Raw genomic sequence first — 13,562 nt, 5'->3', positions numbered from 1 at the left:
TTCCTACCGGGAGGAGGCGGGGCAGGGGTGTGGACTCGCCGGGGGCCGCCCACCGCGACGGCGAGTGACCCGGGCCGGGGGCGGGGAGTCGGGAGGAGCGGCGGGGGCGGGCGCCGGGGGCGGGCAGAGGCGCGGGAAAGCTGGCTGCTGGCCCTTTATAGCCCGCGGGGCACCGGCTCGCCAAGACTCCGGGCTCCCGGCACCCCCGCGCACTCCCTCTGGCCGGCCTAGGGCGCCTGCAGCCCAACCTCCCCAGCCTCCGGGGCGCCACGGAACCCGCTCGATATCGCGGTCAACTCGTAGACATGGAGACCCCTGCCTGGCCCCGGGTCCCGCGCCCCGAGACCGCAGTCGCTCGGACGCTCCTGCTCGGCTGGGTCTTCGCCCAGGTGGCCGGCGCTTCAGGTGAGTGGCACTGGCCCCTGGAAGCTCAGGGCGCGCCACGCGCAGGAGGGAGGAGACAGTCCCGGCTGACAGCGGGCTCGTCCTGGTTCCCTGGGGCGCCCATGTTGCCCCCCGCGCCTATGGGACTCGGCTGCGTTCACCCTGCCGGGCTTGAATGAACCCAGTCCCTTGGGCGCCGGCGGGAGTTGCAGGGAGGGAGTTGGCGCCCCAGACCCCGCTGCCCCTTCTGCTAGAGAGTTTTGCTCGGGGTGTCCAAGTAATTGGACTATTGTTGCATAAGCGGACTTTTGGCTCCTGCTTTAACTCTGGGGAAAGGGCTTCCCAGTGATTTGCGACCTTCAATATAATAGGACTTGGGCTTGCGTCTGCACGTGTTGGCGTGCAGAGGTTTGGATATTACCTTTCATTATATGTGCATCTTCCCTTAATAAAGAGCGTCCCTGGTCTTTTCCTGGCCATCTTTGTTCTAGATTTGGGTAGAGGCAATCCAAACGGGCTGGATTGCTGCTTAGATTGGAGCAGGTACAACGTTGTGCATGCCGCCTATTTCTACGCGGTGTTCGGTACCGCGTAGAGACTGGGGCCTGCTGCGTACTGGCAAAGCAGATCTTCATAATAAATTATCCTGATCCAATACAGCCGACGGTGTGACAGGCCACACGAACATGGATCTCCGTGGAAGTTTCAGTATAGAGACATTTCAGATAAAAATGGAAAAAGTGAAGTTTGGCTTTTTTCATTTGTATGCAGTCCTAACTCTTGTCACACGTGTGGGATTTGCCTTTTTTCCATAACTTACTGAAAACCCTTCCTGGCGGGCTGAACCTGACTCTTCCTGAGCTGAGTCCTGGACTGGCACACTGATGGCCCTGAGCTCTTTCTAGTCAAGTTATAACAAGGCTTTGTCCATGAATAATTTCAAACGAAAATGTCAAGATCCTTGCCAGTGTCCTGGGATTACAAGGTGAATCTTGTCATGAAGAAATTCTAGGTCTAGAAAAAATTTGAAGATTCTTTTTCTCTTGATAATTCACTAATGAAGCTTTTGTTGTTGAAAAATAAAAAGTGAGGTTTATGGTGATGTCAGGTGGGAAGGTGTTTTATACATCAAGACAGTCGAGTGCTGAGAAGTGCATGTAATAATAGCTGTTTCTCTGTTGCTTAAAGGCACTGCAAATACTGTGGCAGCATATAATTTAACTTGGAAATCAACTAATTTTAAGACAGTTTTGGAGTGGGAACCCAAACCCATCAATCAAGTCTACACTGTTCAAATAAGGTAAGCTCGGTACAAAAAAAGAAAATTAAGCGTTTTGATGTTTCTACTCTCCTATGCTGAACATTAATGTTCTTAAAGCTGATTTCTGGATGAAATTATTTAACAGATGACAAAGAAGCAGGGATTCATGGCAATTCACTGGCCGGTGTCATACTCTATTAGGCCTGCAACATTTCCAGACCTTAAACTGATAGAACATTTTAATTGTTTTAATTGTTTTTGGAAATGATGGGAGAGTTCCTAAGTGAAGTATAAACTGTGGAGCGGTGAACCTTCTTGAGTAGGCACTGAAGTGTGCTTTGGGTCATGATAGATTAGTTGATCTCATCTAAACATTGATGTCTTTTTCTGTTGCTGTCTAGACTGTGAGCCATGTCTAACACCTTAGGGAAGAGGTGGGGAGGAATCCCAATGTATGCATTGCCCTTAAGCAGTGTTTGATTCATTTGTCTTTGGACTCCATGAATCGAAATTTGGTAGTATACATGATCTTAGTGGAGGAGGCCAAATACGTGACTCACAGAGCCTGGCAGAGCAGAAATACTCCGCTGTCTGTACCCTCTGGGTCTGGGGTGGCTCTGCTTCTTGGTGCCTCAACTCTGATTGGCAGCTGTCCCCAGGAGCCGATAATTTAGCATATTCAATCTAAAGGTTATGTCTTCCTTGATGGTTTTCACCATATTCTTGGCAAGTTTTTGGTTTTTGAAATGTTCTAGGAGGCTTGGTAGAGATCTTATGAAATAGAGAATAGCTGTTGTGGAAATTATTTTAATGCTAATTATGTAAAGGTACAGAAGTATCACCAGCTAAAACGAAAGGTATTTTGTTGTTCTGTTTTGTTTTAGCTTGTGCCAGGCTTTTTACAGCATTAGGAATGCAACTTCTAGATACGATGGATATTTTAAGTGAATGTTCTTGTTTTTCAAAATGAACTTCATGACAGCAGTTGCCAAACCAGCAGGGAGAACTTGCCTGCATGTGTGCATGCATGTGTGGATATGTGTGGGGGCGCGGAGAGAAAGACGAAGGAATTTCATAACCTGAAATAATGATTACAGTTCTGGTCAAACTTGTCAAGTCAGATTTCACCAATTGAGAATTAGTAATTAATTTCTCTGATACAGGCCTGAAGTTTACCTTGGTAAACACTTTCCTTCTAGATGGCAAAAATTAGATTTTGAGAGGAATGCTTACCTCCTAAATATATTCAATCTAATATTTGAGGGACATGTGGGAATATATTTACGATTCACCTGCTTTTTAAACATAAGCCTTTGTTAACTATAAGTTCTTGAACTTTATAAGGCTGCTGTTATTTAAATGAGCACAGCTTCTGATCTGCAAACATCAGAGTGCGGGGCTACAGCTTGGGGGATGCCAGCCGACTCAGGGTGGTCCTGTGGACTGGACAGTCCCTTGCTGCTGTGCTGGAGGGCCTGGGAGCTTTTCTATCAGCCTGCGCCTGAAGCGTCCACTCTTCTTGCCCACCCCAGGAATAAATGAGATTCCTGGTTAAAAAGGACCAGAGCAGTCATTTTACAGATGAGGAAACTGTTGCTCTGGAAAGTGAGGGATTTATTCATGACTACACTGATGGTAAGTGCCCATGTCAGGTCTGGAACCAAGGTCTACCCAGTATCCACACACCCCTTAGATGGCTCTGTTACAGTCTGATGGGAGGCCACAAAGCAGGAGGAAGAAGGAAAGCCTTGCCCACTGAATCTCTTCAGTGGGGCTTCCTCCCTGCCTGTTTTCCCTCCCTACAGTTAGCATCTTAAGCAGCTGCCCCTCTTCCCTCCCCACTGCTCTCACTACTGCAGCCTGGCTCCAGCCGCCGGACACTACTGCTATGCAGAAGCCCCTGCTTTGAGCTCCAACTGCATTTTTCACCTTTGCTAACAGTTTTCAGTGGTGGTTGGGAAATGTCATTGGCTTAAGCCTTAGCACAAACCATCACCTGTGATATTCATTCCATAGAAATGTTCTGAATTCTAAAGCTGAATTTACAAAGCTTCTGGAAAACAACCTGCAACCACATTAGTGACTGAATTTTTTAGTCAACTCAGAGTTCCAAATCAGAGGGTTTTGCAATGCCTGGAGGAACCTTGGAGGCTTTTAAAGTGTTAACGCTATTAACGGCACTCAGAGGGATTTTCTACAGGATTGCTCCTTCATTACCTGTTCACACAGTTACAACTTACCATGGTACTGTATAAATCCTTGTGCTGAATTTTGCTGTAGAGTATGTGGTCCCTGCTGTGAGCTGGGAGGAACCAAATATTGTATCTCTATGGTACATAGAAAGCCCTAGGAGACTTTCTCCTGTTATCTGAACAACTATTTGCTATAGTGATAAAAAGGAAACAGCATAGTCTCATTTGCTTTTTGAAATGGAAATGATACAATAAAACACATTTTGGTCATTCTGGAACAAAATAGCCTTTCTACTTTTATCACATAAAATTACATAAATAGAAACCAAAATATTTCAATATCAATCTTAGTTTGTGCACTTTAGGATAAAGAATGTGTTTACCCAAATCCTTTTGGCCTGGTTACTTAGTTCAGATTTTGAAAGAAAATATATTTATGGGTTTTATGTGTGAATTTAGACAATGGCATTCACATGGTGCCTCGTTTTCCCCAAGATTATGTATTAATTCAACCTGTAAATACAAACCATCTAATAGTCAGCGAGACCCTACAGCCCTGTTGCTTGACAGAGCACACAAGGGCACGCACCCCTCGTACCAGGCCGACTGTGTTCATATTAACAGCATCATGGAGGAACTCATGCTGGGGGACAGGGGAGGGAAATGTAAATGCTCAGCAGGGAGAGCTGGAGATTCCTGGAGCAGGTGGAGTTGGGACCTGGCCTTGAACGATGGGTCTGCCTCTGGTAGTCAGTAATGCCAAAGGGAAGAGCAGCATAACTGTCACTTTCTATGGGACAGAAGTGTGTGAATCAAGTTGCAGTGACACTTCACCTATTTATTATTTTGGTCATTTAGAAGAATTTCATTTTAGAAGTCCTTTAAATCATTTCCCCTTCAATGACATCTCACAAAAGAACGATCTGTCTTTAGTTTTTTAGTTTCAGACTTTGTTAGACAGATACTACCTGTACTGTCATTCTGTAATCTTGGTTGGGATGGATTCGCATCTTGCAAAAGCAAGGGAGGCATGTAGTATAATGGGGCAAACAGACCCAGCTCTGCCACTGGTTAGGTATGTGACCTTCTGCAAGTTGCTTAGTGTCTGTGAGCTTCAATGTCCTCACAGATAAGAAAGATCCAATACCTTCTTGGAAGAATTATATCAAATGAAGTAACATGAGTAAACGGTCCAATAGAGTACCTGGCATATAGTGGAGTCAATGAATGATTAATAATGGCATTAATAGTGGTCATGAGAGAATATATGTATAACATGTTATTATATAGACTATTCTACATAGAATATAGAACGTGATATAACAAACTATATGATATGATATAATAAGTAGACTATAGTAAACAACCTCACTTTGTCTCAGTTGCCTCTTCTTGATGGAAAACTGCTCTTTCTCCCCTGTAACCATGACAGAGCATCTACATTCTAAGGAAGATATTTAACAAAATGGTTAAGAGTACAGATCCACGAGTCAAATAGCTATCTGGTTCAAAGTCCAGCTGTGTGATTTTGAGCTAGTCACCCAATCTCACTTTGTCTCAATTGCCTTATTTGTAAAAACAGGGCAAATTACAGAGCCATCCCCTGGGTTGCTATGGGGACTCAAACATGCATCCCAAGTGCTCAGTGTTGCTAGGTATGATGACTCACACCTGTAAATTCAGCACTTTGGGAGGCTGAACAGAAGGATCAGCCTGGGCAACATAGCAAGACCCCATCTCTACAAAACAATGCTGAAAAAAAAAAGCAAAGTGCTCGCACAGTAACTGCATCATGAGGGTTGATTGCAGGGCTCCTGATGTTAGCACAGAACACCACAGCCAAGAAGCAGTCTATCCTGTTGGGTGCAAATTGTAGTGTTCCATTTATTTTTCTTCCTTCTTTTCTTTCTTTAGTACTAAGTCAGGAGATTGGAAAAGCAAATGCTTTTACACAGCAGACACAGAGTGTGACCTCACCGACGAGATTGTGAAGGATGTGAAGCAGACGTACTTGGCACGGGTCTTCTCCTACCCGGCAGGGAATGTGGAAAGCACAGGTTCTACTGAGGAGCCCCCATATGAGAACTCCCCAGAGTTCACCCCTTACCTGGAGAGTAAGTCACTTGGGCTGTACCACTGTTCATTCTTGTTATAAACGTCTGAATATTCTTGTGATCTTATACCTTTAGGGGCTACTAAATCAAAAATATTTACTATTTTTTTCTCGGAAACTGGTACGTAACACAGCCCTCTTCACACATTCCAGATGTGGTAGGAGGTTCACAGAATATGAACTTTGGAGCTGATGACAGTGTCATCAAGTAACTTTCTCCCCGAGTCTGTCCCCAGACCCTGTTACAGTCCTCAGTAACCAGCTGAATGTGTGTTGGCAGAGGGCAGGCCAGGGAAGGGGGTAGGGATAGGAAATCCACCAAGGCCGGGGTTTTTGCTTTTCCCTATATGTATCATATATCCTGATTTTCTGTCCCATTATCATACCAAAAATCCCGGTTAAGGATTTTTCCCAAATGGTCATAAATCGATGAGGAAAGTCCATGGCTTCCCTCTGAGCCCATCATTAGCCTAATTATGCTGACCTTTTCCAATCACTTGGCCGTGATTTGAGTTCCATGATGTGCCAGCACCTGCTCAGCCATCTGCCTGTCACCCTCGTTCTGCTTTTGGGAAGGTGGAATACTTTCCTCCTCAGCCTTTGCCCCTGTAAGCTGGCCCTAGGAGCCAGTAAGAGAATGAAGAGAATTCCTGTCAGATAGGAGATGTAAATTCTTTTGCCGCAACTGTAGCTCTGAGCTAGGCATTTCAGATAAACGCATGCAGCACATTGAGTAGAGTGACATGAGCTTCTCTTGTAAGGCCAGCTGGTTAGAATGAAGGTGTTGTGTTAGTGTTAGGCCCAGCGAGAGAGAACAGTTTCTCAAGGTAGGAAAGGTGAGGAGAAGGGGTGGACAGACAACCAACCAACCATCCTCCTCTGGTATCTACTTTGAGGGTTGAAATAGGGGGCCTGACCCTAGGTGAATGTGGCTACCTTCCCAGAGCCCCCATTTGCAAAACCCTCCAGACCCCTGGGTGCTTCTGCCTGTGTCTCTTGTGGCACCAGGGAAGAATGTAGCGGCGTCAGGAGTCCCTCTGGTGACAGCGGCATGGTTGACATTCATTTCACCCCTAGTTAATGGCATCCTCATGATTCTCTTTTATATTAATAGTCCTTGAGTTTTTTTGTAAGCTACTTCAAATCCTTTGTTGGTGCAAGATAGAAAATATTTTATATGTTTGTTTTGCATGTGCACATGCATATTTGGCCTGTGAATTGATGTTTGTTTTCCTGTCATTTAACCAAAGCATATGAGATAATTGAGCCATTGTAGAGACCCAGTGGTTAAATCGGCTTCTCGAGGTACCAAGGACATTTCCTGGGCTTTCTCATAGCCCTACAATTTTTTGGACCTAAAATGTTGTAGTTTATGCTACCACCCTGTTCAATATAGTAGCCACTAGCCACATGTGGCTGTTGACCACTTGAAATATGGCTAATGCTGTAAGTATAAAGTACACACTGGAACTTAAGAAGTGTAGAATATCTCAAAACTTTTTAATATTGATTACATGTTAAAATGATTATATTCCACATATATGCAGTTGACTCACGCAATGCATGGCTGAGAAGCACCAACTCCCTGTGCAGTTGAAAATCCGAGTATAACTTTTGACTCCCCAAAAACTTAACTACTAATAGCCTATGTATTAGTTGACTGTTGACTGGAGCCTTACCAATAAGATAAACAGTCAACACACATTTTGTATGTTGCATGCATTATATACTGTATTCTTACAATAAAGTAAGCTAGAGGAAAGAAAATGTTATTAAGAAAATTATAAGGAAGAGAGGCTGGGCATGGTGGCTGACACCTGTAATCTCAGCACTTTGGGATGCTAAGGTGGGTGGATCATTTGAGGTCAGGAGTTCAAGACCAGCCTGGCCAACATGGTGGAACCCCATCTCTACTAAAAATACAAAAATTAGCCGGGTGTGGTTGTGGGTGCCTGTAATCCCAGTTACTCGGAAGGCTGAGGCAGGAGAATCACTTCAACCCAGGTGGAGGAGGTTGCAATGAACCAAGATTGTGCCACTGCACTCCAGCCTGGGTGACAGAGCTAGACTCTGTCAAAAAAAAAAAAAAAAAAAAAAAAAAAAAAAAAAAAAAAAAAAAAAAAAAAAAAAAAGAAAGAAAGAAAGAAAGGAAGGAAGAAAGAGAGAAAAGATGATTATAAGGAAGACAAAATATATTCACTATTAATTAAGCAGAAGTGGATCATCATAAAGGTGTTCATCCTCATCATCTTCATGTTGAGTAGGCTGAGGAGGAGGAGGAGGAGGAGGAGGAAGAGGAGGGGCCATGGCAGGAGAAGAGGTGGAGGAGGTAGAAGGAGGCAGGCACACTTGGTGTAACTTTTATTGAAAAAAATTTGCATATAAGTGGATCCACAGAGTTCAAACCCATGTTGTTCAGGGGTCAATTATCTTTGGTTAAATAAAATGTATTATGAAAATTAATTTCACCTGTTCCTTTTTGCTTTTTCTAATGTGACTACCAGAAAATTTAAAATGATATCTGAGACTCCATTGTCTTCCCCTTGGACAGCACTGCCACAGAATGTCTTAGGATTCAGCTCCGGGCTGCCATGCCTGCTTCTCTCAGGGAGCTGGTTCTATGTAGATGTTTTATATGAGAGATAATTAAGTTGTCAATTGTGAAAATGAAACAGGATTTAACTTTGTATCGAATTCTTTGGTTCTAACCAAGCTCATTTCCTTGGCTTCAGCAAACCTCGGACAGCCAACAATTCAGAGTTTTGAACAAGTGGGAACAAAAGTAAATGTGACAGTACAAGATGAACGGACTTTAGTCAGAAGGAACGACACGTTCCTAAGCCTCCGGGATGTTTTTGGCAAGGACTTAATTTATACACTCTATTATTGGAAATCTTCGAGTTCGGGAAAGGTGAGAATTTTTTAATTTGTTTTTATGACCTGTTTTAAATTGTGGATACTTGGGTTTTATAGCCCATTTCTTCCCCAATTCAAAAATAGCAGAACAGGGTTGTTGAGAAGGTGGTGGAGTAGAAGGGGTAGGGAGGGGTGGACAACAGGCCTGGTCTTACCTGTGACTCTCCATTACCTTGTGACTCTGGGCAGGGCCCCCTCAGAGCCCCAGGTTCCTCAGCCAACCGCTGGATCAGGCCATCTCTAAAGGTCCCCTACACTCACATTTCTCCCTCTATTGAGGATCCCGGGCACAAAATGTGTTTTTGTTCAATGTATAATACTCCCTTCCTTTTTCTTTTACTGCAGATGTCTTCTAAAGGGGCTAAATAGGGTTCAATATGCCTAAATTGGATGTTCTCAGTCTTGGAAAAGGCATTTTTAGCAGTGATCAAGGGAAACTGATTAGTGAAGTCACTTCTAATCCTTCACGTGTCAGCTATGTTCATGTACGCTTTGCTTAGAACCTAGGATTTTACTTCTGCAGTGACTTAAGGAAGGGGAAAGAATTGACTCTGAGCCCAGATGAATTAAGAACTCTATCTTTTTACAGAAAACAGCCAAAACAAACACTAATGAGTTTTTGATTGATGTGGATAAAGGAGAAAACTACTGTTTCAGTGTTCAAGCAGTGATTCCCTCCCGAAGAACAGCTAACCGGAAGAGTACAGACAGCCCCGTCGAGTGTATGGGCCACGAGGAAGGGGAATTCAGGGGTGAGTGGCTCTGCCGGCCATTTGCGTGGGGGTGTGGGTGCCTTCTGGAGGAGTAGCTCCACCCTCAGGGCTGGGATGTACTTCCTTGGTTAAATATTCAGGAAGACAAACTGCCTGGAGGTTTTTTTGTTGTTGCTTGTTTTGGTTTTGGTTTTGCTCTTGGTACTCTTAAGATTTTGGACATTTAGAAATGCTTCTGTGTTGTTTGAGCCCCTGTATTAGCAAGGGTTTTCTTGAGCACCTACCGTGTGCTAAGCCCTCTGCTGAGCCCTGGATACACAAACTATGTTTAGGATTTAGCATCAAGTCACAGATTTCCCTGGGCATTTTTTCATGCTTAAATTCTAATTCTGTGGTGGCTTCTGGACCAGCTGCAGCAGGACCCGGTAGACATTTGTGAGTACCCTCTGTCGCCACAGAGGCTATAGAGTCTAACCCATCAAGGGAAGGGATTGAGTATATCAAATATACCCGCATGCATGTGTGCATATGGCTGACACATGTGTGTCCACGCGTGTGCAGATGTTGGGAGCTCAGGCACATTGTGCGGGGAACGGTCCCTAACCAGAAGTGCTGTGGGCATTCAGACGTGCAGGAAGCTGCAAGCCTGTGCATCTTGCTCCATGCCTTACAGGGAAAGTATTCTGAGTACTTTCAGTGAAGAAAAGAGTCAGGGGATATAAACGATGGCTTATGCAGGGTGTGGTGGCTCACACCTGTAGTCCCAGCACTTTGGGAGGCCCAGGCAGGCAAATCTCTTGAGGTCAGGAGTTCAGGACCAGCCTGGCCAACATGATAAAACTCCAGCTCTACTAAAAATACATAAAGTAGCTGGGCATGGTTGCACGTTTCTGTAGTTCCAGCTACTCAGGAGGTTGAGGCAGGAGAATTGCTTGAATCTAGGAGGCGGAGGCTGAAGTGAGCTGAGATTGCATCACTGCACTCCAGCCTGGGTGACAGAGCGAGACTCCATCTCAATTAAAAAAAAAAAAAGAAATGATGGCCTAGCTCCAGGTGAAGATGAGATTTGAACATTTTAAAACACTTTAAATAAACTGTTCTCTCCTGTTTATTGCCACTGATGGGAGAGGTTTCTCTTTACCTCTGGTCCTGCTTCCCTCTGGGCCATCCTACCCACAGCCTTCAGTCATTGTCCTAAAGCCTAGCTCTAATTCCACTGCCTCTCCTTTTGTGCACACACACACTTCTCTGCTTCCTTGGCCCTTGTCTATCTTGGAGAGGCATTTCAAATGCCACTTCCAGCAGGAAGCCTTCCTACTGCACCAACTAGTTGCTATCTCTTTGTCACCCGACTCCTGGTAGCACTTTGGATATCCCACTTTGCACTTAGGGTTCACCTTCTACCATAATCATTGCCATCAATCTCAGCATCGTTTTTAGGCACTTCTTTCCAGCTGTTGTTCTTAACTCCAACTACATATCTTTTCTGGACTGCACATTATTCAGTTTATTAAATGCCCATTAAATGTGTTTAGCCATTGTCAATTACTCTGAAATGTTCAGGGTTTGACAAATTCTTTCCTAATCTAAGTGTGGTGGAAAGAGTGAAAGAAAGAAATTTCAAATTGCACAAAAATAGGATGGTGTAATTTGGGGTTATGCCCTCAATTTTGCCCACTGATAAATGGGATTTGAGCTCTCCAAGTTGACTAGATGCCCTTTATTTTTCAGAAATATTCTACATCATTGGAGCTGTGGTATTTGTGGTCATCATCCTTGTCATCATCCTGGCTATATCTCTACACAAGTGTAGAAAGGCAAGAGTGGGGCGGAGCTGGAAGGAGAACTCCCCACTGAATGTTGCATAAAGGAAGCACCATTGGAGCTACTGCAAATGCTGTATTGCACTGTGACTGAGAACTTTTAAGAGAATAGAATACATGGAAACACAAATGAGTATTTCAGAGCATGAAGACCCTGGAGTTCAAAAAAAGCTCTTGATACGACCTATTATTACCATTAGCATTCTGGTTTTGACATCAGCATTAGTCACTTTGAAATGTAACGAATGGTACTACAACCAGTTCCAAGTTTTAATTTTAACACTATGGCACCTTTTGCACATAACATGCTTTAGATTATATATTCCGCACTCAAGGAGTAACGAGGTCATCCAAGCAAAAACAAATGAGAAAATGCCTTAAAAAATCCTGGGTGGACTTTTGAAAAGCTTTTCGTTTTTTCTTTTTTTTTTTTTTGAGATAGAGTCTCGCTCTGTTGCCCAGGCTGGAGTGCAGTGGCATGATCTCAACTCACTGCACCCTCCGCCTCTTGGGTTCAAGCAATTCTCTGCCTCAGTCTCCTGAGTAACTGGGATTACAGGCACCCGCCACCACGCCCAGCTAATTTTTGTGTTTTTAGTAGAGATGGGGTTTCACCATCTTGACCAGGCTGGTCTTGAATTCCTGACCTCAGGTGATCCACCCGCCTCGGCCTCCCAAAGTGCTAGGATTACGGGCGTGAACCACCGTGCCCAGCCTAAAAGCTTTTGAGAGGCTGACTTCAATCCATGTAAGAAAGTAAAATGGAATGGGTGAATTTCTAGGACTTTTCTAACATATGTCTGTAATATAGTGTTTAGGTTCTTTTTTTTTTCAGGAATACATTTGGAAATTCAAAACAATTGGCAGACTTTGTATGAATGTGTTAAGTGCGGGAGACGTCGGTATTCTGGGCACCTTCCTAATATACTTTACAGTCTGCACTTTCACTGACTGAAGTGGCATTAAACATTTGAGAGCTAACTCTATTTTTATAAGACCACTACACAAACTACAGAGTTTATGATTTAAGGTACTCAAGGCTTCTACGGTTGACATTGTATATATAATTTTTTAAAGGGTTTTCTATATGGGGATTTTCTATTTATATAGGTAATATTGTTCTATTTGTATATATTGAGATAATTTATTTAATATACTTTTATATAAATAAAGGTGACTGGGAATTGTTACTGTTGTACTTATTCGATCTTCCATTTATTATTTATGTATGGTTTGGTGTTTGTATTACTACTACAGTAAACGACTAAAATTGTCAGTGGCTTATAACAACGTATCTTTTTCACTTATAATACATATTGGTGACTGTAGGCTGACTGCACCTCTTCTCAATGTCTTCTCATTCTAGGATGCAAACCAATGGAGAAGCCCCTAATTAGGTCAGGGCAGAGGGAAAAACAAAAAACTGGTAGAAACCGGCAACCACAGCTTCAAGCTTTAAGCCCATCTCCTACTCTTCTGCTCTGTACGGGCCCATTGTCACTTCTGTTCCCATGCTGCTGCCCCAAGCGAGTGACCAAGCCTGACAATACTTTGCCTACTGGAGTCATCACAAGGCATATGACAGGGGGCAGCGATGTGGTCTTACAGGGAAGGGAAAAGATAATGCTCTCTACTGCAGACTTGGAGAAGTTTCTTCCCATTGGCAGTAGTTTGACTCATTGGAGATGAGAAAAAAAGAAACATTCTTGGGATGATTGTATTGAAAGAAAATTAGGTAAAAGGACAATATAGGATAGAGAGAGATACAAGTGGAATGAGATCTCTAGAGTCAATTAAAAGCAAGCTAGATTGAGAGCTCTTGGAGGGCAGGGACTGGGCCTAGCTCATGGTTTATAGCTTTTGAGGGTGACAGCACAGTGGACTCAGTCAGTCATGGCTGAATTGAGTTGACTTTATTATCTCTAGAATGTAGTTATCCATTCAAATGCAAAACAGCCTTATTCTCTGAACTGTAGTAAAAGAGGATTCTAACTAGAGATGAAAAAGGTTCTTGGCACCTACTGGGCCACAAAACTACTTTTGCTTCCCACTGTGGAAGGGGGCACTGTTACCATCTAGGAAAAACATCCAGATGGCACAACTACTCAGAAGTGGTTCCGCAAAGAAATTGAACAAGCATTCAGATGAGCAGCCTCAGCT

The 13,562-nt window shown here is 43.7% G+C and overlaps 1 protein-coding gene across 2 annotated transcripts; it reads left to right on the top strand.

The window, feature by feature from the left end:
• Positions 1–89: 89 nt before the first annotated feature.
• Positions 90–12,600, top strand: F3 (coagulation factor III, tissue factor). 2 transcript variants are annotated; one of them, XM_017879790.1, is made up of 6 exons: positions 90–405; positions 1,573–1,684; positions 5,752–5,951; positions 8,683–8,861; positions 9,456–9,618; positions 11,311–12,600. In XM_017879790.1, the coding sequence occupies exons 1-6, from the start codon at positions 306–308 to the stop codon at positions 11,445–11,447; spliced, it is 891 nt and encodes a 296-aa protein (XP_017735279.1). In that variant the 5' UTR covers positions 90–305; the 3' UTR covers positions 11,448–12,600. The 2 variants fall into 2 exon arrangements, with proteins under 2 accessions (XP_017735279.1, XP_017735280.1); XM_017879791.1 differs by lacking the exon at positions 9,456–9,618 and having other exon boundaries at positions 162–405; positions 11,311–11,436.
• Positions 12,601–13,562: the final 962 nt, after the last annotated feature.

This window comes from Rhinopithecus bieti, unplaced genomic scaffold (genome assembly GCF_001698545.2).
Source record: "Rhinopithecus bieti isolate Rb0 unplaced genomic scaffold, ASM169854v2 scaffold_11919, whole genome shotgun sequence".
In the NCBI taxonomy this organism is placed as follows: Eukaryota; Metazoa; Chordata; class Mammalia; order Primates; family Cercopithecidae; genus Rhinopithecus; species Rhinopithecus bieti.
The sequence above is the reverse complement of the archived record's forward strand: the minus strand, read 5'-3'. Positions and strand labels throughout refer to the sequence as shown.